The sequence below is a fragment of the Fopius arisanus genome, unplaced genomic scaffold (assembly GCF_000806365.1).
Source record: "Fopius arisanus strain USDA-PBARC FA_bdor unplaced genomic scaffold, ASM80636v1 scaffold00011, whole genome shotgun sequence".
NCBI classification, from domain to species: domain Eukaryota; kingdom Metazoa; phylum Arthropoda; class Insecta; order Hymenoptera; family Braconidae; genus Fopius; species Fopius arisanus.
Window position 1 is genome coordinate 130,595 of NW_011887750.1, and position 23,061 is coordinate 153,655.

The 23,061-nt window shown below is 37.8% G+C and overlaps 4 protein-coding genes across 12 annotated transcripts; 1 reads left to right on the forward strand and 3 right to left on the reverse strand.

Annotated features, from left to right (window-relative positions):
- Positions 1-404: 404 nt before the first annotated feature.
- Med (Smad/Smad4 homolog Medea) lies at positions 405-5,213 on the reverse strand. Of its 5 annotated transcripts, none has more exons than XM_011298485.1 (7): positions 4,724-5,213; positions 4,456-4,637; positions 4,080-4,228; positions 3,709-3,988; positions 3,099-3,371; positions 2,633-2,767; positions 405-2,342 (listed from the first exon to the last, which is right to left on the reverse strand). In XM_011298485.1, the coding sequence occupies exons 2-7, from the start codon at positions 4,520-4,522 to the stop codon at positions 1,132-1,134; spliced, it is 2,115 nt and encodes a 704-aa protein (XP_011296787.1). In that variant the 5' UTR covers positions 4,523-4,637; positions 4,724-5,213; the 3' UTR covers positions 405-1,131. The 5 variants fall into 5 exon arrangements, with proteins under 5 accessions (XP_011296787.1, XP_011296788.1, XP_011296789.1 ...); XM_011298486.1 differs by having other exon boundaries at positions 4,456-4,649; XM_011298487.1 differs by having other exon boundaries at positions 3,099-3,356; positions 4,456-5,213.
- Positions 5,214-5,575: 362 nt separating this feature from the next.
- Positions 5,576-11,489, reverse strand: LOC105262928 (nucleolar complex protein 3 homolog). Its single transcript, XM_011298834.1, has 10 exons — positions 11,327-11,489; positions 11,102-11,240; positions 10,646-10,869; positions 10,307-10,568; positions 10,023-10,203; positions 9,222-9,867; positions 8,745-8,986; positions 8,564-8,672; positions 8,147-8,157; positions 5,576-8,046 (listed from the first exon to the last, which is right to left on the reverse strand). Exons 1-10 carry the CDS (start codon positions 11,409-11,411, stop codon positions 5,638-5,640), a joined length of 4,308 nt encoding a protein of 1,435 aa, XP_011297136.1. The 5' UTR covers positions 11,412-11,489; the 3' UTR covers positions 5,576-5,637.
- Positions 11,490-12,488: 999 nt separating this feature from the next.
- LOC105262748 (glucose dehydrogenase [FAD, quinone]-like) lies at positions 12,489-15,886 on the forward strand. Of its 2 annotated transcripts, none has more exons than XM_011298494.1 (3): positions 12,489-12,734; positions 13,664-15,311; positions 15,541-15,886. In XM_011298494.1, the coding sequence occupies exons 2-3, from the start codon at positions 13,686-13,688 to the stop codon at positions 15,880-15,882; spliced, it is 1,968 nt and encodes a 655-aa protein (XP_011296796.1). In that variant the 5' UTR covers positions 12,489-12,734; positions 13,664-13,685; the 3' UTR covers positions 15,883-15,886. The 2 variants fall into 2 exon arrangements, with proteins under 2 accessions (XP_011296796.1, XP_011296797.1); XM_011298495.1 differs by lacking the exon at positions 12,489-12,734 and adding an exon at positions 13,255-13,304.
- A 22-nt stretch (positions 15,887-15,908) lies between these two features.
- Positions 15,909-19,850, reverse strand: LOC105262747 (prion-like-(Q/N-rich) domain-bearing protein 25). 4 transcript variants are annotated; one of them, XM_011298491.1, is made up of 9 exons: positions 19,781-19,850; positions 19,483-19,704; positions 18,469-18,600; positions 17,163-17,309; positions 16,962-17,093; positions 16,649-16,909; positions 16,446-16,556; positions 16,308-16,379; positions 15,909-16,114 (listed from the first exon to the last, which is right to left on the reverse strand). In XM_011298491.1, exons 2-9 carry the CDS (start codon positions 19,571-19,573, stop codon positions 16,020-16,022), a joined length of 1,041 nt encoding a protein of 346 aa, XP_011296793.1. In that variant the 5' UTR covers positions 19,574-19,704; positions 19,781-19,850; the 3' UTR covers positions 15,909-16,019. The 4 variants fall into 4 exon arrangements, with proteins under 4 accessions (XP_011296793.1, XP_011296792.1, XP_011296794.1 ...); XM_011298490.1 differs by having other exon boundaries at positions 19,483-19,720; positions 19,781-19,842; XM_011298492.1 differs by lacking the exons at positions 19,483-19,704; positions 19,781-19,850 and adding an exon at positions 19,065-19,241.
- Between the last annotated feature and the right edge of the window lie 3,211 nt (positions 19,851-23,061).

Genomic DNA, 23,061 nt, shown 5'->3' on the forward strand with positions numbered 1-23,061 from the left:
TCCTCTCAACATTAATATTAATAATGTGGAATATGATTGGATAGATCCTGATTGTGTGCGTGTGGTTTTTGTTACCAAAGTAAAATGAAGGATTGAAATTATCCTTTCTTAAGATTATCGTACTGCTGTGATATATTTGCATATACTAGAAAATGTTAGAAATGAGTGAGTGCACTTATTGCGTTATTTGAAGTCTACTATTATTATCAATCATTCATACTATCATCATTCTGGATTACTAGGACTCGACACCTCGATTAAAACGGCGCCTTGTCTGTGGAGTAAAGATAATTCGCATCGTACAAAAATTTTTATTCTTAACTTTAAACATTGATTCTTATCTATTAGTATCATATTCTGTGGTTTTCAAAGTAGATTTTTCATTATTTTTCATTTCATTTTTCATTTATTTTCAGTTAAGAGATGGCACATTTCGGTCTGAAATGAAAAGTGGTCTTCATATCATCGCTATCTTCTCATTGTTGATAATACTCGCAAGGCTATTATTTTCTGTTAATTTATGCCTAATCCTTGTTGCAATGATCACATGATCAGCTGTTCAAATCTGGAAGAGCCCTCCAACTCTTCGCTTATTTTAATTCTCTGACTGTTATTCTCCATTAGATTTTTGTGAAATACATAGAGAAAATTAAAGGGATGTAACAATGTGTGTCATCAATCAGTTACAGTCATCAATGTAAAAAGTGAATGAATCAATGGGCTAACAGCAATTCCAAAAAAAAATGAACAACCTACACAGATAATCATATTATCTATTTCCCCCATTTCTGCATTAAACTCATGCCCCTCAAACATCATTCATTCCCTCAAAGCATAAAAGCGACACTCGAGTTCAGTAATCCAAAAGATTGCCTCGCATTTCGTCCTTTTATTAAAATATATCTCTTCTCTCAATAAAATTTCGGTTAAAAATAATTTCGCGGTAAAATTCCCCTCCATTTCATCTCCGTCGAGTAGATTGCTGACTGTTGTTGCTGCTGATACAAGTGTAAATATTTTCCAAAAATTTGTACCTCATTCAAGCCAAAACCGCGAGGTCCAAGTCCCGCGATTCATTAGCAGGTGCAATTTGTTGATGTCAAAACAAGTTGAAACAGAGTATTTAATGATTTACTCGATAGCTCGGGCGCCGTCGATGGGCATCGTATGAAGCACTTCATCGAGAAGTTGAAGTGCACGATGAAGATGTACCTCAATCCAACAGGGTGTTTCCTTGATGCTTTGCCTGGGGTAATCAGGGCCCCAGCCCTTAACAAAACTCAGTCGAAGGATGCAGAGTCGTCGAAGGTCATCCACACCAATGCCGGCAGCTGCACTGAGATTCTTGGTGATGGGCGCCCCATGAGTGAGATGACCAGCTACAGCAGCTGCTTGTGCAGCAGCAGCAGCTTGTGCAGTGGCAGCTTGGCCCCTCATCTGCTTGTGGCACTGTCTCAGGTCGAAAACTTTAATGTACGCTGAAGGATAGATCTTGTGAACAGCATCACCAGGAGCTCTCCCTGCTTCCCTATCAAGATAGTACGACTGAACAAAAACACTGTGTTCACTCTGGCATCGAAGCCAAACATCACCCTCCCCACGCAAATCCAGGACAACGCCTTTACCAATGTGCAGTCTTGCTCGTTCGCTTTGTTCTGTTCTGTGAACATTGCTCAATGCGCCTAGACAGAATCTGTTGCCACCACTGGGATCTACGTAACCATCTACTGTGACTGTTGGGCATCCACTGCTGACTTTGAATGTCTCACCCACCTGGGTGTCCAGCTCGAAGTATCCAACTGAGCACCAGTACTCTGGAGCTGGTTGACTCGACAAGAGGCCTCCAAGATTGCCACTAACGTCATTACCATGTGCACCCCAGTACGAGGTTGGATGGAGATGTCTTGGGTCTGGGGGTTGCATCGTCTGTGTGTAAGTCAGGGTATTTGCTCCTGTCCACTGGGGAGCACCTGTGTTGTAGGGAATCGCTGCTGCTGCCACGTTGAAACCATTCTCGTGGTGCAGGTGAACGGGTGACACTGGGGAACTTTGGCTTGTTCCAGCTGCTAAGGACGCCGTAAGGGCGTCCACTGTTGGTCCGCCAGTCGCTTGGTTCAGATCCTGGCCGGGGGTTCCAGTCGAGTAAAATTGATCAGTTTGGCCTTGAGTTGAACTCAATATCTGAGTGCTGCCACTGCCATTCGCTGGATTCAATGGTTGTTGGGATTGTTGCGATGGGGTCGGTTGGGGTTGGGACTGTTGTTGGGGTTGAGGCTGGGGTTGCTGTGGCTGTTGTTGCTGTTGAGGATTTGCCGAGGGATGACCCATTTGATGCACCACAGCTATTGAAAATAAATTATTTTGCTTGATTATTGTGGGTATTTTCAAACAAGTCTTTATCTTTAAAAAGTAGGTGTTTATCTTTTAAAAATGCAGTAATGCCATCCTGAAATGATGCAATTATTGACGGCTTTTATTTGAAAATCCAAACGAGACTTGTTTGAGTGGATTTTTTTCATGGAGGAATACATAATTTGTCAGAAAACATATTTAACGACACTTAAAGCACAATAAAAATGAAAAACAAAGAATTTCTGAAGAATGGGCCACTGGCTGATGATAGAATACGTACAATGATGCATGTTTCTTGCATTGATGTGATGAGGCGTTGGTATCCAAGTCTGTCTTTGACAGTTACCCTCCTCTAGTTTCGTGTGTGGATTAACACTATCCCCTGTGCCCCCTCCGAATATACCCTCACCATTGGCTGTGCAAAACATATTGAACAAAAAAAGGCAAGAAAAATGATACTAATAGCAAAAATAAAATAATAAAATGCACCATCAATTTCACCAACAATATAGAATTCGGTGAAATTAATGGAAAAGAATCACGATAAATAACAGCTGTTTGAACCGAAAATGAACATTCTTCCACCTGCCTCATTAATAATGAATGCAGAATACAACAAATATCAGAGAAGAATAATGGCATAACAGCGAAATTCAAAGTCGTGATGAATTTTTCAGTCTCTATGGTGTAACAATGGCGAAAGCGCAATATTTTTGTATTGTGTAGTTTTCCTTGTATGAGGTTACCTGAATTTGTCGCTGATAAGGATGGCAAGTACTGCTGTGGATTTTGTTGATGGGAATTGGTTGGTGCCGACTGCTGCGGCGGTGGTGGGTGATGCTGAATTGTCTGATTTAATTCGCTATCAACGTCCATCCCTGTAGTGACACCAACTCCAGAGGCTGCCCCAGTTACACCACCACCTCCAACTGTATATTCATCCTTGACGAGGCGGCCCCCAGGGCCCACACCGACCCCAGACTGCAGAGTCAATCCTGAGAGGTCTGTAAAGAACGGGTCTGTGCGGGGGAAACGAACCCATTTCATCATACACTAATGCAACATTCATAACTGTATAAAAATTTTGAAGATAAAAAAATCAACAGAGAAGAAACTTTTGCAGAGTTCTGTGAAAAAAAATTGTCTGGAATTTTCACAGGTCTTCCATCGAAAATTCAATTGGTTTTTCTATGATGATTCTATTTTGTAGAGACAATCATGGAAAAATTTGTAGAATTCTCAAGGCATTTTCTACAAAAAATTTTAATCATACGTCAAGAAAAGAAGAGATGAAAGAAGAAAGAACAAGAAGAAGCACTACTGAAATAAAAATTTTCCATTCAAACTTGGACGTACCTATTCCAGGGGAGACAACTCTCTCGTAATGATATGGATTTACGCAAACGGAATCACATTTGAGATCGAAAGCAAACTGACAATATTTAACGTGCTTTAATTCGTTTTTGTGGAGATCCGGCCATCGCCATATCCTAGCGTATATCACGTGGGGGAAACCCTTTCGTCCTGCTACTTGCAATCTACCGTCGAGCGTTCTTTGTATTGTCACACATTTACTAGGATGTGCACCGTTGGTTGTTATGGCAGTAATGAGACTGTCTAATTCGTCTCGTTTTTCCTGCAAAGAGTGACAATGGGCAGTGACAATGGGAGTAATACAGGGAAATATTGGTGAGGTATCTCGGGGGAAATGAGAACATGAATGTTACCTTGAGCTTTTTCACCAGAGATTCAATGGCACGTTTGCTGAATCCTTCACTCTCACCCCCTTGGCGATGGCACATAAGAGAATGAACGATGCTGAGACAAGCATCAGCACTTGTTGGTGCACTTGGGGTGATTCCAGTCATTTCTCTCACTGTTAATAATCAATGAGCTTTCAGTTTATAATCCTTTGAAATTTCAATTCAAACCGATAAATCATTCATAAAAAGGATCATCAAAATTTACCTGGGTGTTTTGCTTTTCTTTGACTTAAATAATAATTTATTTCGTGACAAGATGGATCAACAGTTAATTATTATGAGAATAAAGAAGGCTTTGAAAGGGGAGATATTTGTAAAAATGAAAAAATGTGATGTTTACACTCAGTATTAGGCTGCATTTGGGGCGAGGGATAGAGATGAGTTCCCCCGCCCGCCAAACCAACCATCTCCGTGAAAGCCGTGGTTACAGTTGAATTTTTTTTCTCCAATGTTCAACAGTTTGCCTCCTCGATGATCACTGAGTTGACGCCACTGATTGGTGTAATGATGGTATTTTGTCATCTAATATAAAGGCTTGATGGAAGTGACAATTTGGCAAAGAGTTTTTCGAGGGTGTCTCAATGACGAAAAATCAGGTTACTGTTTACCCTTGTGTCTCCATATCGCTTCAGCTACGGTTGAATCCATAAAAAGATATACAACGAGGCATAGACAATGCAATCCCTTCTGATAGGTGTCTGACTAATTATAATTGATTATTTTGAAGAATTCACTAGTCAATTGGCACAGCAGCTCACTCAACAGGAATTCCCATTCCTTGTATTTATCATATCTCGTTATTACGTACACCTACTGTGCGACAATTAAATTTTCACACCAGTCTTCATTCACTTTAATCGGTGATTTTAACGTTATAATTTCGACATGGACACTGATGGATATTTCAAAAACAACGTACAACCAATGACTGATAACTAGCAATTACTGCTAGTGGCTGATAGAGTGCAGGAGAATAACAAAGCACAGAACTACAATAATTTAATACTTCACTACCATGAAACATACTTTTCACAGCGGAACAGCGCTTTGGGCCCAGAACTCATAAATACTTGGAATGAGAGAACGAGTTAGGTTCACTCGCATTTCATGGAAACCAGGGGCTAGACATACAACCTGCCGAACCTGCCCAACTCCCGCCATATTGAAAGTCGATTGCTTATTTTTTATGGAAAAAATGGTGGAAACTCGGAGCCTTGCGCAAAACCGCAAGACCAAAATAAAATGGATACCGACAACATACTCTCATATTCATACCGAAAAAGATTCAGTTCCCAATAGCTGAATGAGCTGGATAGAATCTATCCGATAGATGATCGGAAAACGAAAAGTTACAGGTAACAAGTAATCAACAGAAATAATCGTGTCAATAGGGAAGGACGCGAGGAAGAAAACGTCAATAATTCTTAGGGGCACTCCAATTCGTTGATAACTATAATAAATTCAGGTCCAGCAATTGCATTGTTATTATTAGAAATATATCACTTTCGAATTAACAAATCATTTACAAAATTTCACTGGAAAAGTCCATAAATTCCCTGTGGGTTGAAGAACTTCTAGATTTTATGAGTTTGATGTAATCTTCGAATTCTCCACTATTGAATTCCCATTTTTTAATCTGCTTCGGGATCGATGATTTTTTTGGAACTGGAACGACAGGGTTGAAAGCCACATCGCTGGGATCGTAATTTTCGTACAGCTCTGAGGAACTGAGCTTTAAAATTTCAACAGGCAATGTTCCATCACCAGTGGCTGGAACGTGACAAGCAATATATCGTGAGACCTTCTGCACAATGCTGTGATAATGTCTCTGCAAAGGTACTAGTTCCCAAAGAGCGCTGCGATGTGCATTGCAATATTCAGGTTCATCCAATTCAGGTTGATAGAGGCCTTCACCAGCGGTGTTGTCTGTATCGAGTAGTAAATCAACATTTTTATTCAGCTGCATGATGGATTTGATGAGGCCGAGAAGTCCTAGTGTGCCATGATGCTGCATCTGGAGGGAAATTGTTATTATCCTTTTAACAAAAGCAATCAACCTATTTTGGGACACTTTCTTCCTCCTTTGGATCAATACTTGATGAAGAATATCGACAACGATCCGACAATCCCTCTGCGTTTTGCCAGCGTGAATATTGAACAGTTGTTTGTAGAGATGAACGTAAAATACATAGGGATCGATGTTGAGAGTACAGCCCTGACCAGAGAGAATTGTGAAGACAGTCTGAATACAGTGGAGTTGGTCCCTCTGGTTCAGATTTCCGTCATTCACGAGGGCATTGATGGCATTAACGAGATCCTGATAAAACTCCAGATTAATGCAGGCAGCGAATTTCGCCAAGCCCTCGAGACAAACCGACAGAATCCTTCTATTGGGTGTTCTTTTAAGGATTCTAAAGTAGATGGTGAAGACAATGCTAGTTATTTCAGTGAGCATTTTCTCTTTCCTCATCTTGTTCTCAGTAGCCTTCGTCTCCAACATCTCTTGCTCAATCTCAGCCAGTTTTTTATTTTTCTTGCGCTCCCTTTTACTCAGTGCTAGAATTCTCTGTTTGTGACTAGTCAATTTTTTCTTCTTAGCTTCTTCTTTTCTTTCTGCGTCTAAATTGATGTCTTTAATCCTCAGGGACAGTAGAACTGAGATAATCTCAGGATGGACAGTTTGCTCGTGTTGTTTTATGTAGTGATTAAGCTTTCTCACTATAGATAACGAGAGTTCGCCACGTTTATCATCCTTGAATATCTGGGAGAAACACTGAAAAATGATCTGTCGTATTTTTTCGTGTCGATTGTCCAGGAGGGGAATTAAAAAATTGCCTATGTTAACAGAGAAATTGAAATAGGGATGGGTTATGAGGAGCTGGCACAGACTCGAGACAGCAAGTTGCCCTAGTTCCAGCTGAAAATTATCAATGAGTCTCGTGTCACCCCTCTTCCTCCTCAAAGCCCCAGCCATCCTCTCCAATTTTTGGAGGTAATTTTTGTAACTGCGAACGAGTATCTCTTCGTAATTCTTCAGTTCCAGGGTCTCTTTCTTATACCTCACACCCTCCTCCTTAGTTCCTGTATTGATGCTATACGCTGGTAACAGATCCTTGAATACTTCGAGGAGAGAAACTATCGTTAACTTCTTGACAGTGATGCACACCTCTGGATTGGACTCGTCAAGGAAATCCAAGAGTACTTTGAAATTGTGGGCTTTTGTCTGTGGATTCTCTAAAAGACTGCTAGACAAAATTCCTATTTTGAGCTTTCGGGATTTCAGGACCTGATTACGACAAGCCAAAAGCTCTACTGTTGTCACGTTGTCCTTCACGTCGTCATTGTCTATTGACCTAATTTTAATGTCTCCTATTCCAGCGTCACTGTCGACGTCACTGGCTTCCTGATTATCATCCATTTCGGTTTGAGAATCATCAAGTTTATTGACCGTCTCAGGCTCATCATCTTGCTCTACAATTTTTTTCTTTATAACTCCTTCCTTGGTTTTCACAGGCAACATTAACCGGACTTTCTTTCTCTCCTCGTTCCCACTTCCGTTCAATACCTTGTCCTCATACAGATCTTCAAGTTCCTCATTCTCATCCTTCAATTTTCGCTTTTGCTTTCTACCTTTTCTCTCACCCGGATCTTCTGCCAATCTTATTTTCCTCAATAGGTTGTACGATTTTTCAGAGATGGCTGATTGCAAGAATTTCAGATCGTCTTTCTCCACCATCTCTAGCAAATCTTCACCCTGATCACTCTCCTCGTTATTAATAGGATCGATTTTCTCCACATTCTGTTGCTTCATTGATTGTGTTGTTTTAGTACGATGACGTCTCTGCTTGAGTTTTCCTTGCTTGGATAATTTATTCCTCTTCTGATTGGTCCTTTTCACTTTGCTGATTTTCAGCTTCTTGCTCTTTGGTTTCTAGAAATCAATCAAATCACAAAGAATCGAGGTTATAATTGGTCCAAGTGAAGATAATAGTAAATTCTCATGGATTATAAAGAGTTTTTTAAATACTCACCTGCATTTTCGCTAACAATCAGATAATTGTGTCAATTTCCAGATGATGAGTAAACCGATTGTTCGTGTTATGTTTTCGTTTGCTTTTTGTAAACGGCACGTGGTGACAGAGACGTATCACCAGTGCATGTGTAAGTAACGTGAAGAACGTGAAAGGCAAGTGTATATACAGTGCTGCCATTCTGTGAGAAAAAAAAAATAAAATTTTTGAAAAGAGGAAATCGCTCCGATCTTAAAAAACAAAATTAAATAAAAATAAATCATGAAACTGTTTGAAACTCTCGCGAGCGTTAAATACGTATATTTTTTCACTTTCAAAATGTCAATATTTTTCAGAATTTACAGATAATAACCTTATGTACAATGATGAAACAACGGAATAAAAGAATTTATGCCATTTATATTTTGTCCTTGAGACTTTGAAGAGTATTGCTTTCCATCAGCTGATGCATAGCTAATTGAACTTTTAATTCGACACAGGCATCTTTCTCCTCAATAATACTACGAATCAGTGTAGTCATTTTTTTCTGAAAAAAAAGGGTAAGCAATCAGTATTGGGATAGAACGGCGAAATTCCCGATGAAGATGAGAAAAAATACCTCCAATAGCTGATTTTCTTTTGACAATTGAATCATGACTGTCATTTCTGCTTCATTAGGAGAATGTGTTCTGTCCCTTGATATGGGTTTCTCAGGTCCCTTCTCCGCAAGAATATTCAGCAATTTTTTAATCTCATTTTTCTCCTGCTGAATACGAGTTCTCAATGATGTTTCTGTATTTAATAATTCCCCGTAGATCAAACTCTCTCGTACTTTTTCCAGTGAGACTTGTTCTGTCGTGGCTGCAATATGAATCATTTCTGAGTTAATTTTTCTTTTAAGTATTTTGAAATCCTCAGAGAAATGACATAATGTAAAACGAACTTTCATCGAATATTTATGCCTGAAAGATAATTGATTCCAGATATTGATGAATTTTGTGTAGTCTCAATTGATTCTAAAAAGTATTAAATTTCTTTTCAAGTTCTTCGCAAATGTCCATTTTACCCTAGCAATCATTAAATTTGATATACGAACCTTCTGAAATCTGAGGATCAATGAAAGAATTTTCATCGGTTTTTTCCATCTTAATTGTGTTCGTGGAAGAGTGACTTCTCTCTTCAATTGGTGTAAATTGTGTTGCAACCTCTCCCACAGGAATCGTAGGATCACAATTTCCTTTAAATTGTTCATTCGATTTTGGCTCAGTGTTTTGTGGATTTTTCAGAGCTGATGATATCGTTTCTGTGGAGTTATGCGTCTGATCACTCTTTTGCAAGTTGCCATGATGCTCGTCGTTAGATCTTGTGTCTTCGTCCAGACTCTTCTGGACCTGTCCCTCCAATTTCTGGGCAATTTTGTACTTGCGTTTCAACTGGGTTATGATTCTTTGAACTTCCCACAATTGCTCCTCACGTGACTTCGTTACAAAACCGGCGTTCATCTGCATGTGTATTTGAGCTAGCAGTGATTCCTGTTTCACCAGCTCTAATGCTATTGATTCCGGTTCGTCGGGGAGATTGGCACTTCCCGAAGGCAGTGGAGGAATGTATTTTGTCAGGATAATGTCTGGAAATAGTGACTTACAGTGACAGAGAAGAGCCAGGAGGAGTCTGTGGCTCATCTGCAGCACTGGACTTAGTGTCATAGCTACCGTTTGAGCATTCATCTTCGTTGTTTTCTCCTGGATGCAAAAGAAATTCTGGTTATATTCCAAGAATTTACAATTTTATTATCATTTACGAGGCGAATGTATGTGAGATCGACCATTTGTTGAGGGAAAAATTCGATTTTACAAAGGTAACTTTCGTGACTCAAACCTAAATGTTAATGACTTACCCTGACAGTGATGTGATCCAAGTGTAACGTCACCCACGCCAAAAGAACTCTATTGCAAGTCGGCAATTGCTTTACTAGTTGTGAGAGCTGCGATTCTCTCTGTGCAACTTCTTTGGCTGAAGCGGCTTGCTCAAATCTCGATATCATCCCGCTGCTTTCCAAGACAGGTTCAGGCAATTCTCTGCCAATTCATAATAAAGTAGAAAAATATACAGGCGTTAAATAAAACAACTAGATATTCCAGTGTTTGTAAAAAACCTAGCGACACACTTAAAGAGGCTTACTTTAAAAAAAGAATTAATAAGCTGGCTGCGACAGCAGGTTCCAACTCCTGGACATTAACAGTCTCTCGTTGATTATAAAGCTTTTTAAAACTCTGTACTTTGGATTTCACGCCAGGAATTTTGTATAAGCTTTCCGTTGTCATTCCAAATTCCTCCAAATAATCAATGCAATTACGAACCACCAACGGTAATTCAACTCCGTCATGACATCTGGATCGCTCCACAGCTGCTTGTAGCCCCACTCCGAAAATTGGCTGTGCCTCTGCAATCATTCAATATAAAAACACCGTACCAAGTTTGAAATTGTTATTAACAATCTGAAAAATCATCTCAATTGACCTCCAATGTCAGCAACTTCCTCGCCATGTTTGCACTTTTTTCGATCTTTCACTTTATGCTTCAATTTGTCCTTATCCTTGTCCTTTTCGTCCTTTTCACGTTTCTTCTTTTCCTTATCCTTATTCTCATCTTTATCTTTATCCTTTATTTCCTTTTCTCGAGATTTCTCTCGCTTCTTCGAAGGAAATTTGAATGCTTTAGATTTCTTGGATTTTGATGGACTCCTGGGAGAAAAAAAGTTATATGAATGAGTCATATAGATTAAGGAATGTAATAGACACTTTTTTTACACGTCAAGTAAATATACATCAATATTACAATAACTGAGTAATAATACAATCACCCACTTGTCAATGTAATGAGTCCAAAATAAAGTGATTGATTGATTTATTCCTGACTTTTAGATAGTTGAAAACATGTCATTCGTAGAGGCAAATGAATAAGAAAAGTAATTACTTGGTTTCTTGATCCTCATCTGCTGAGCTTTCACCCTCCAGGGTGGCATATCCTCGATCTTTCTTATCTTTTTTATCCCTCTTCTTTCCACCCAGAAGCTCTTTTTTCAGGTGCTTGTCGTGTCCTCCTTCGTCGCTAACTAGAGGGAATACGTATAATTACAATACCATTTAACTATTTTGCATTAATTTCCAGAGGTTATGGTGTCGTTAAAAAAATACTTACAGTCACTTTCATTGCTCTTTCGAGCTGATTCCGACGCGTACAATCCTGGAAACTCCTTCTCCACGTCTGGGCTTTCAAAATCCATGCCTTTTTCGATTGTCAGGATTAATTCTTCTGCACTTTTTCCTTTGACAAGGCTCTACAATTATTATTCCATTATTACACTATACTTTCAAAAACAACTAATATTCTTGCCGGCTTTATCGACTATCGATATGATCTGTCAAGTTATACCCATATATTGGATTGCGCGAGTATTGAGACTTAAATCAATGGAAATACCTTCACATTGTCACAAAATTATGAAAAATATTACAGGACATCTTAAAGCTTGAGAATAACGGAAGTCATTGCTAAAAATGCTATTTGCACATGAGATTAAATCGACCTCCAGAAAATTCAGTATTTCTCATCATATTACCGACAATATTCGCAGATAATGCAGGAAAATGCAAAAATTTGAATGTTTAATTGAAGGATTGATCATGTAAGTATAAAAAATAGAGAAATTCTTTGCATTATTTATAAACTTCTAGGGTTTCTAGAATTCACTGCTTTTCTTGTAATGTCAGAGAATGAAAAAAAATCTTCGATTTTCGTTGAATTTCTTGACTTATTATTATCAAAGAGTTGTGTTTCTTGGAATAAATTCAAGTGACGCTTTATTAATAACTATTGTGCAATAGAAAATTGTCCTCGAAGTTGAAAGGAATGATGATAAACCGAGGACTTAGCTAAATGAATCTTTCATTAGTCCAGCATTGACTGATTAATTAATATTTACATGACCTCATGCATAAGATGAGTGACCTAGCCATAATGGAATAGATCTTGATAGACATAAAAAACTATGCATTTGACCCACATGTGAGCTACATATTGTTATGTTATTGTTGTTATTTGTTGTGATTTTTGCTTTCCAATAAATTCATGCATCACCAGTTAGTTTATTTTGTCTTATGACGTTGGCTAGTTATGTCGCACCTATTTTTCTATAATGAAGTCATTATTTAACGCGTCCTCATTTTACCGTATGTATGAGGGTTGTTACAAAATAAGAATACATTATGTTATTGGATTGCATTGGAAGGACCTTGTCGCAGCTCAAAAGCAGTGACCGGTTAACCTTGTCTTATTACGATCGGTTCGAACTTTTTCCTTTGTGGGGTTCATCGAGTTTGAATTGATCATTTATCGTTTGCTAACGCTCAGTGTAAGTAATTGGCACGGGCAAGAACTCAATTACGAATTCGTCGATTCTATTCAGTTTCTATTCAGTGAATAGTGAGCAATTTTTTAAAAGGGATTAATGATGAAATCTATGGACTGTAATAGAAAAAATTTCCTCCGAAAAATTGGTCGGATTAAATAGAGGACCGGCAGCAGAGCAAAGTATTTAGGAAAACATGTGAGTGAGTTATTGCATTTAATTTTTTATTTGATTCTGAGTTTTCGGATTTATATTCAATTGATCATATTACATATTGGAATTATTTTGATGCACGCAAAAATCAATATTCAGATGTGTTTCGGATTCACTAAATAGTTGAAATATCAATAATAGTTAATAGTTTTATAATTTTTTATGGGAAAAACGGCGATTGCCGATTTATTTTAGGATAAAAATGCATGCAATCTTTCAGAAAATGTACTTTCGTTTTTATCAAAGTGAAATTTAAATTTAGATGAAGTTGAGTGAATGAATTTATTTAGTAAATGTGAGTACTAAGAGAGGTCAGAGAGAGGGAAATCAATTTTACCCGCTTTGGGTCTTCCACTAAAAATATAAGTGAAACGTGTTGGAATTCCGGATTGGGTCCCTAAAAACTGCTCAATTAATTTCCGCCCAATTCTCTTCAACGGATCGTTGAAGACGTTTGCTTTCACATGGGAAATCTCTAACCATATTTTAAAAACTTTGAATTTTTTCAAATCGTTCTTTCCAAAATCGTCATACATTGAGAGTAATAATTGGCAGGTATGTATACACTTTATTTCAAAGCGCTCTTCAAATTTATGAAAACGTCATTTCTAATGGGATAAATATTTTTGAAAGTCCTCGCGAGATTGTTTGGTAATTCGGAGCTTTCTCCGATTTTTGTTGCACGATTCATTTGATAGCTTCATTTCTCAGTGATCTCACCTCATTTCGGTATGATCTTAAAGATTTATTCAAATCGCTCGAAACCCGTATTTACTAAAGCACCAGAATTTTCATACATAATTATTCTATTATATAAATCGTGCGAATTTTGTATTAGCTTATACATAATAACGGAGAAACTTGGTCTTGATGTACAACTAAAAAAAATTTCTCATTGGATTTTTCTTTTTTAGATATCATTGGATAGATAGAGGAATGGCACCAAAAAATATACCTCTAAGGTCCATTACCTTTTTGGTGTTTTTACTATGGACAGTTGGCTCAACGAATGCCTCAATCCTGACAAATATATTGGAAAATATAAACGAATATTTGCGCGGTTCTTCATCCCATTCCGCACAGATAACTTACAGATCTGGTGATTTTCAAGAGACAGAGAAGTATTCATACGATTTTATCATCATAGGGGCTGGTTCTGGAGGATCCGTTGTGGCAAACCGCCTGTCTGAGATTGCACATTGGAATATTCTACTGCTGGAGGCAGGAGGAGATGAGATTTTTTTGACTGATATACCACTTTTGGCTCCTGTAATGCACATAACGTCTTACAATTGGGGCTACAAGACCGAGCCGCGGCGAAAAAATGTCGATGGCACCGGTGGATATTGTTTGTCTATGATAAACGGTCGCTGCAACTGGCCTAGAGGTAAAGCGGTTGGTGGAACATCAGTAATAAACTTCATGATCCACTCACGAGGATCTAAAAATGATTTCGATGAATGGGCAGCCATGGGAAATCGAGGATGGAGCTACGAAGAAATTTTACCCTATTTTCATAAGTCAGAAAAAGCACACTTGGTAGAGGACGAGCGTCGAGGAGTTAATGCATCGATTTATGGAAAAAAAGGATATCTCGATGTGACAACACCATCTTGGAGATCAGTCCTTAGCGATGCATTCCTCGAGGCCGGGGAACAATTGGGTTACAGAATAAAGGACTCTAATGATGGCGACCCTATGGGATTTGGAATCAGCAAAACTAACATCAGAGGTGGTGGTCGTGTGAGCGCTGCTAAGGCCTTTATCAAGCCCATCAGACATCGCAGCAACTTCCACCTCTCTAGGTTCTCCCGAGTAACGAGAATAATTATTAATCCAGAAACCAAAACGGCAACTGGAGTTGAGTTTGTGAGGGACTCCAAGACGTACGTCGTCGAGGCGAGGAAGGAAATTATTTTGAGCGCAGGAAGTCTCAATTCACCTCAACTTCTGATGCTTTCGGGGGTCGGGCCACAGAATCATCTGACCAATCTCGGTATTCAAATCATCCAGGATCTTCCTGTTGGTCATAATCTTCAGGATCACGTCAGCATGGCCGCATTGACATTCCTAGTTAATGACAGTGTGACAATTGTCGAACCGAGAATCGCCAGCAATTATAAAAATACATTTGACTATTGGATCAGGGGTACGGGTCCATTTACGGTACCTGCAGGTGCCGAGGCCCTCGCATTCATCGACACGCAGGCAACTAATCACTATGTACATAAGAGATTCACTAATTATGATAGCAAAATTACTCCAAGAAATGACATGGACGGAGAACCTGATATTGAATTAGTCTTTGGTATCGGTTCCATGGCGGGTGATGCCTCGGGTGTGATGCGTAGTATTTTTGGATTACCCGATGATTGGTATGACAAAGTCTTCAAACAATACGAGGGTCAGGATGGATTCAGCATTGTTCCCGTTTTACTGCACCCCAAGAGCCGCGGCCGTGTCACCCTCAGGAGCTCCAATCCCTTCCATTCGCCCATTCTTCAAGCTAATTACTTTGATAATAACGAGGATTTGCAAACAATAGTCCGAGGAATTAAGAAGGTAATTGAAGGTCAGGTCTTCCATATGAGGCCGCATTATTATCATTAACCCCAGCAGTTGTTCATTCTTTTTGTTTTACGGGTTTATTTTATGATAGCAATTGATCCAAATTATTCATGTCAAGAGCACGAAACCACACATAATGTGTCGTTTTTACTGGATTCTAACAGCACCATATATATTACAATATTTTGAACATTAAAAAATCCATAAAATTGTTACTCCACAGGCTATTGAAGTTGCGTCAACACGTGCCTTCGAGAAATACAATGCAACTCTTCTACCGGTTAAATTTCCTGGCTGTACAGATTTGGATTTTCAGTCAGATAAATACTGGGCCTGTGTGTCACGTCAGGTTTCAACAACTTTAGGCCATTTTGTTGGAACGTGCAAAATGGCGCCGCGGGAGGCAGACGGTGTTGTTGATGAACGATTGAAGGTTTATGGAGTTAAAAAACTTCGGGTTGTCGATGCCAGTGTTATGCCATTGTTGGTATCCGGGCATACAAATGCTCCTACTTATATGATTGGAGAAAAAGCAAGTGACATGATTAAGGAGGACTGGCTCTAGTGACCCATGTGTAAATAACTAGGGAAAGAAAAATAGGCATGAAATTCCCTAAAAATAATTAAATAAGATAAGTGATTGATCAATTTCAATATCGTGGACGCAATTAAACATGGCGTTATTTTGATTTCATTATTTTTTTATTGTTTATTACAGCCCTGATTTAAATGTGCCAAATAAATGAGTATTGAAGAGAAGAGGAGTGAAACTGATGCATTCTTTGACTTTGATGTACCTAAATAGAAATAAAATCTGTAATGGAATATAAACACATACTTTGCAATTGAAATTGACACGAAGAAAAAAGTTGAATAAAAATTAGGAGAAAATTGGTTGAAATTTTACGATTCGGCGGTAATTTTTCCCTGACTTTATTCTCCGTGTACTCATCACCATGGATCAATAAACAAATTAGAAGCAACCCTTACCATTTTCGCTGAATCTGATGCAATCGTCCATTGCTTCCGTTTGAGTGTAGCCCACAGCGCAAGAACAACGTCCTGCCAGAACAACTAATTAAAATCATTCGAACAATAATTTCTCTTAGCGTTTGTACGAGTATTTACCATTAATGCAATCAACATTCGTCACATCCGTTTCATCGAGAGCAGTTTCAGGAATTGTGGGCTCAACACATTGGGCGCGATTTACGCATCCTTTGCCGAGCATCTGAGAATCTAGTCATTAAATGGATTAAATGAAATAAATAATAATAATTATAATATTTCAAATGGCTGATGGGAGATTGGCGGAAGTACGAGTGTCTTACTGAGTTTTCGGAAGCAGGAAGAGCCCCGGAGTTTCAAATTTACTAAACAAGTACACGTATTATCATCCCCACACTTGGAATTTCTGAGAGATGCGGTACACTGAGAATCCTCGATGCATGGATCACCCATCGATTCTGCGGCTTTCAGACATTGTTTCCCATCACTGGACCGAACGTATCCAACTTTGCAAGTACACGTTCCAGTACAATGAGAATGCAAATCAAAACATTCATCATCGATACTGCATTGATCCCCTAGAACTGCGGACAATTCGATGAGAGCCTTACCATGATAAATAATATATTCACTTACAAGCACTTTTCAGGCATTCTTTTCCGTTGGGATGATGCTGTCGTGGACACCTGCAGAAACCATCGACACAGAAGCTTGGAGATCCATCACTGATGTGACAGTTATAAGAAGTCTGACACATGTGCCCAATTCCTGAAATTTTATAATTCGTACTGTCAGCGGTGGATTATTTTTTATTGAGTTCGGAGGAAAATTAAGGACCTATCGATTCATAACATCTTTTGGACTCCGATTCGTAATGGGATCCCTCGCTGCAAACGCAAATATTATTCCGGCATTCTGCTTGAGCGGTGAAGGTCACATGGCACTGCACATCCAAAGTGCACGGGTCACCAATTTCCGAAGCAACTGAAACAATGAAACTTCACTCTGTTGTACTTCTCAAATTCATCCAATCTCAGGGCCATCCTAAATAATTCAAATCCAAGTGTTTCTTAATCCCAAAATTCCCAATCAACATAAGACCCAACATTTTTATAATAGAGATAATGAATATAATTACTTTTTCAAAATAAATTTACTAATTACCGGAAAGTTGTGTGAAGAAAATTTAGTTGCCAGTAATATATTAATTCAGAACCAATTTTTCTGCTCAAAACTCATTTTTCACTCATTTTTGTTTTATGTTTTGGTATTCCCCTCTAATAAATAGAACATTATTAATTATTAATCAATAATTAAAGGGCTAATACAGTTTTGGCAAGTCGGCCTGTCACGAAGTAAGTTACAAAGTTAATGAAAGTTCAATAAAGTATTGTCTTGTAAATCCTGCATGAGGCTAATAACTCAAAAATGAAAATATTCTTCAGAAAATGTTTAATCCAAGTGGCTGGTGTGACCAGCGAAGCGATCTTAATCTCGATTCCGACTTCCCGCGCAGTCGTTGACACGCCTGAGAAAATCCACAACGGAAAAAAAACTTGCGCATCGTGAGAGAGATTCCCATAAATCCATTGTTATATAAATTTTTATGATATTTCCCCTGCACAAAGAGAAGCATTCAATAAAAATTACCTATCTTTCTTGTAATTCCGGTGGTTAAGAAAAATTTCACGGGGCTACCACGGAATCTTTTCAGAACGTTCCCAATTTTTATCTGAATATTTGTGGTAAAAGAAAAAAATTTTAATACTACTTTAATTTTAATTTTAAGAAAAAAATTTTAATTTTATTTTAAGGAGTTATTGTGCATATTTTCTCATTTTTCAAGCCTCTTTCAACAAATTTCTGGGAAACGATCGATAAACCGTTCATAAAAGGCCCAAAATTTCTCTAAAAATAAAAAAAATAGACGCACGATTATACAAATTTGTGAGTCATTGAATAATGATAAAATCTAAAAATGTTATTTTTTCGTGTCAATCTTTGATCTAGAGTTTCCCAGAAATCAAGAACAAAAAATATGAAAAATGAGAAGATATCGACAATAACTTCGATCAGTAAAGGCTCCCTCAATTGGTAAGCAAAGGTAATTTTTATTGAATATTTCTCTTGTATATCCACGTACTCTTGAGACATTCTAAGGCGCTTTGATTCCTGTTCACCAAATATCCCTCCATGCAGTAACAAGTCTCATGATTCCAGCAATATGCGTTTTCGGTGCAGTCCTTATCGTAAGTGCAACTGGCCATCGTCACTTCTGAAACCAAAAGAGAGAATGACAGGAAAAAATTATCAGTTGATGGAAGAGGTAACATACGAGAATGAAGAGTTCGATCAGCGCAGGGATAGACATGTTTAAAAATGAGGGAAACAGCCAGACATGAACTCGCAGCGATGTTGTGAAGCAAGGCTAATGCAAAAACACTGATATGCCTCATTAGTCTTAATTATCCTTTTCATGTGTTTTCGCTAAACTCACAAACACTCATCATCTCCCCGATTAAATATCACCCAAACAATGCATCAATCAATTTTCAAACTCAATCGTCATTATTCCTGTGTAAACAAGGGCACCATGAGACACATTGATAAATTAACACGTCACTATTAACAAAATAATTAACAACGTTTAACGTGATGCGTATAATCGAATTCACTTTGCGTTACGCAATTTTTCACGGTTGTATTACGGCTTTATTGTGTACTTAACATTGTATTTACCCGAAGAATGTCTGTATGTAATTCGACTGTCCTTGAACGCTTTTTGATATACGGACGTGATCGCGACATTATAATGAATAGAATATTCTTAAAAATAAAATTGAATGAAGATAGAATTAATGGTAAAATAGCGTGTATTTGTTAAATAATTTTCAGCTTGTTGCCGCTTGTTGCGGCGTCTGAGGAACGACTATAAAGGGTTTGTTTCTTCAGTTTCTTCATTCTTACTCCCCCCAATTCCCTCCTTTCCTCACCAGAAAAAAAATGGTTCAACTCTTTTGCCCTCACCCACACCGACACGGATCCACAAACACGCACGCGATCTTCATAAAGCAAATTTAATTGAATAATAATTGACCATTTCTCATCCTCTCCTTCGTCACGTAAAATAATTGACGCAAATAATTGATTAGCTTACGTGTCAATCGCAGCACGGCATCTTTTGAGGACATGGCACTTATCATAGGAATACTGATGGTAAAAATCATAATGATTCTTCTTCCTATCATGATTTGTCGAACAAACCCGTTGTTCAGCCTGACTTGTTGCAATTGCACTCACTGTTCCCTGGGAAAGCCTTACTGTCACTGCTCTTACTGTTTTCAGCTTTGTTGGGAGAAAGGCACTTTAAATGTAGTCCCTACGGACATTCGAAACTGAGATTGAAGAAGACATTCATTGTTCTCATTTCCACACTGCGTACTTGGCTTTCTTACCAGCAATGATATCTAATCTGTCCCTCCTTCCTGCTTAAAATATGTATACGGGTACATGGAACACATGTGACACCGGTCTTTGTCACAATAAATTTCACCTAGAAACGAAATATCTTAGCTCCATCAGCGACATTCTGCTTTATACACAGAATCGCAACAAATCGCCATTGAGCTGAAACATACAATGGGAAGCTATTTCAAACAATTCATCTTTGATTTTCCTCAAACGTCTCAAAATGGACTTATAACATTTTTTTATTTTTGAAGAAAATTCTTTCATTTTTTCATTATAAGATTTTTTTTCATTATTCAAACAATTGAGTCAAATCCTCAGGGAGTCCACATCAATGAGAAACTTCTCGATGTAATTCATTTCTTCTTGCCATTTTATTATTATTGATGATTATTCCGATTCTTTTTTTGAATGCAATTTCCGAGTAAAGAATATTAATAGTTGCTATTTAGTTTATTAATATAATTAATGCTTTCACGTTGATTGAATAAAAATTTCTAGACTAGAACCGTCCACGTGGCTTATCATCAACGTAGAATGTTAACTATTAACAAGTGATGAATACTCCGGTCATATAATTATGTATCATTTTATGGTTGTCTCATCTATCTAATCCACTGGAATTACATCCAGCTATTTTGAAAATTGAATTGTATACTTACACTGCCCTCCCTGTTGTGGGTCTGGAACTAAAATTTGTAAAACATCCTCTGTGGGTTACAATCGGATGGCTGACAAAGTCCCAAAGGTAAAAATACGAATAGATGATCATTCTGGAGATCGCTCGGCTGCCGTCGAGCCGAGTAGATCAACCTGCCTACCTATTCTGGTTTTTGAGTAATCCCCGACCTTGATTAATACAGAACAAGTACTCTGAATTGGATTGGATCTAAAAGTCTATGCAATTAAAAAACGAACTACTGAGAAAACCTCCAAACGTTAAAGAACAAAATCGAAAGGACAAGGTGTGTTGTCTATAAATTTCTCATCTATTTGCCCTAATATGTTATTCTTAATAATTTCATGTCTTAACTTAATTCTCTTTATTTACCTTAGATTAAGATTAATACTTCAGTCGATTTAAAAGTTTTGCAATACACACTAATTTAATAGGCTAAGTTTAAAAGATGTTCAGGATTTTCTGGTAATAATGACTAGTTTAAAAAGGAAAAAAGAATCAGTTTTGGATGGAAGAGGTAAAAAAAACCCAAACAATCGAGTCCAATGGACGTTCCAATCACTTAAATAGTTCCCACAATATGAAGGAGAATCGCTATTCAATAGACTCTCAAGGTCCCTTTCTTGTTTATGTCTTCGACCGCTATCACAACAAGAATTTAGGTAAATTACATGAAATGTCACCAGAGCAGACATAAAACTGAAGATAAATATAAAATCAATCTTTTTTGTAACTCTGTTCAGGACTCGAATGATATTTTAGAGTCATAAAACATGCAACTTAACATAAATTGGTTCACAGCCATCCCAGATGGTAGAGTCAAATCGATGGGGATTAATAGTGATGTCCCAATTGAAATAAATATGGATGATCTTCTAAAAGATATACGACTTCTGATATACACCACTCTACCCCTGATACTAATGTTTTTAAACACGAAAGGTTTCACACAAGAGATCCAGATCGAGACATTTCGGAGAGTGGTGTAATTCAATTATTACTCTCCCAGGTGGTCCAAGTCTTTTGGCATGATTTTCTATCTGCCTCATGAATGGTAAATAAAGTGGTAAAGAGAATTAGAAACGAGCATTCCATCAACGTCCCCGTCGCTAAAGCGGTCAGGGCGGCTCTGATAACATATGAATCAGATGTATTTGCAACATTTCGAGATTTCATTGCGAAAAGTGAATCGCATGTTAATTTGAAAGTTGCCAATTTATCTTGCGACAATGGTAGAGTATTTATCCAATGATATGAAAGACTATTGCGTACAAAAAGGTATTAGTTACCACTTAACAGTTTCGCATAGTCCATCATTAAATGGTTTTGGAGAAATAATGGTGAAAACCATTACTGAAAAAGCTCGTACAGTACTAAATGGTGAAAAATTAATCAAAATATTTTGGGGAAAAAGCCAACTTTCCACCTAAAGCTTTGAAACAAATTAACACATCATATGGAATGTGGTACGGTAAAAAAGGCAAAATCAAGATATTTAAACATTTTTGTAAGCACAGCTGATGGGCATATAATAAAACAAGAAAATCAAAATTTTATGGCAAATCTTGCCAAGGAATTCTACTGGGTTGTGAACCGAACAGTTATAAGGTGAGGAATGTGAAAACTATAAAATTTATCATTATAAGAGATGTAATCGTGGATGAAATCAATTTTTCGATCTCAAGGCCAGAAATGAGACTTGAAGGAGTTGTAGTAGAAAACTTCAATAATGAACCTGATGAACATGGTATTCCTGAAAAGTCAGTTCAGTATCAAGAATCTAATCTAATCTAAATCCTATGAGGAACCTGATCGTTGTGCTCAGGCTTTTCCTGTCCATGTTGAGTCTTCCTTCCTGATTTGGTACTTCTTGGTGGTTCTATCATGTTTTTCATTTAATGGATTTTTTCCTAGGATACCCTGCTTGGCGTGTATTGCCCTGGCTGAGATTCCTTCTCCTTGACATACCAGTCTGCATGCGGCAGATTCTGCCTTGCTTATCCGCACGAGATCAAGAGGTGGCAGATCGAAAGCCACCTCCAGTGACAATTTTTGTATTAAAACGACCTAACCTAAATCTGGTGGATAGCAAATATTTAATTGCTTATAATGAAACTTTTGCTTCTGTTGCGAAAAACTCAAGTATCCATTTCATTTTAGCTTTTGCAAATCAACATAATCTATTGATTCATCACAAGAACCTTAAGACTGCCGTTTTGAATGGAGAATTAAAAGAAGAAATTTTCAGCAGAATTCCAGAGGGTGTGACTTGTAAATCTCATGACGTTTGTAAATTAAACAAAGCACTTTATGGGTTAAAATAAGCAGTAAGATGCTAATGTGAAACCTTTGAAAAAGCATTGCTTCAAAAAGGCTTTCAAAATTCATCAGTAGGTCGTTGTAACTTTTTCTCGAACAAGGGATAGATACGCAAAAGAATATATGATGCAGTCTATCTAGGTCACTTAGTGATTGGTACAGCTAATATTCACACGATGAAAAATTTTAAAACTTATTTGAGGAATAAATTTGGTACGACAGCCTTCAATGAAATTAAACTGTTTCTTGGAATTGAAACTGAAAGAAAAG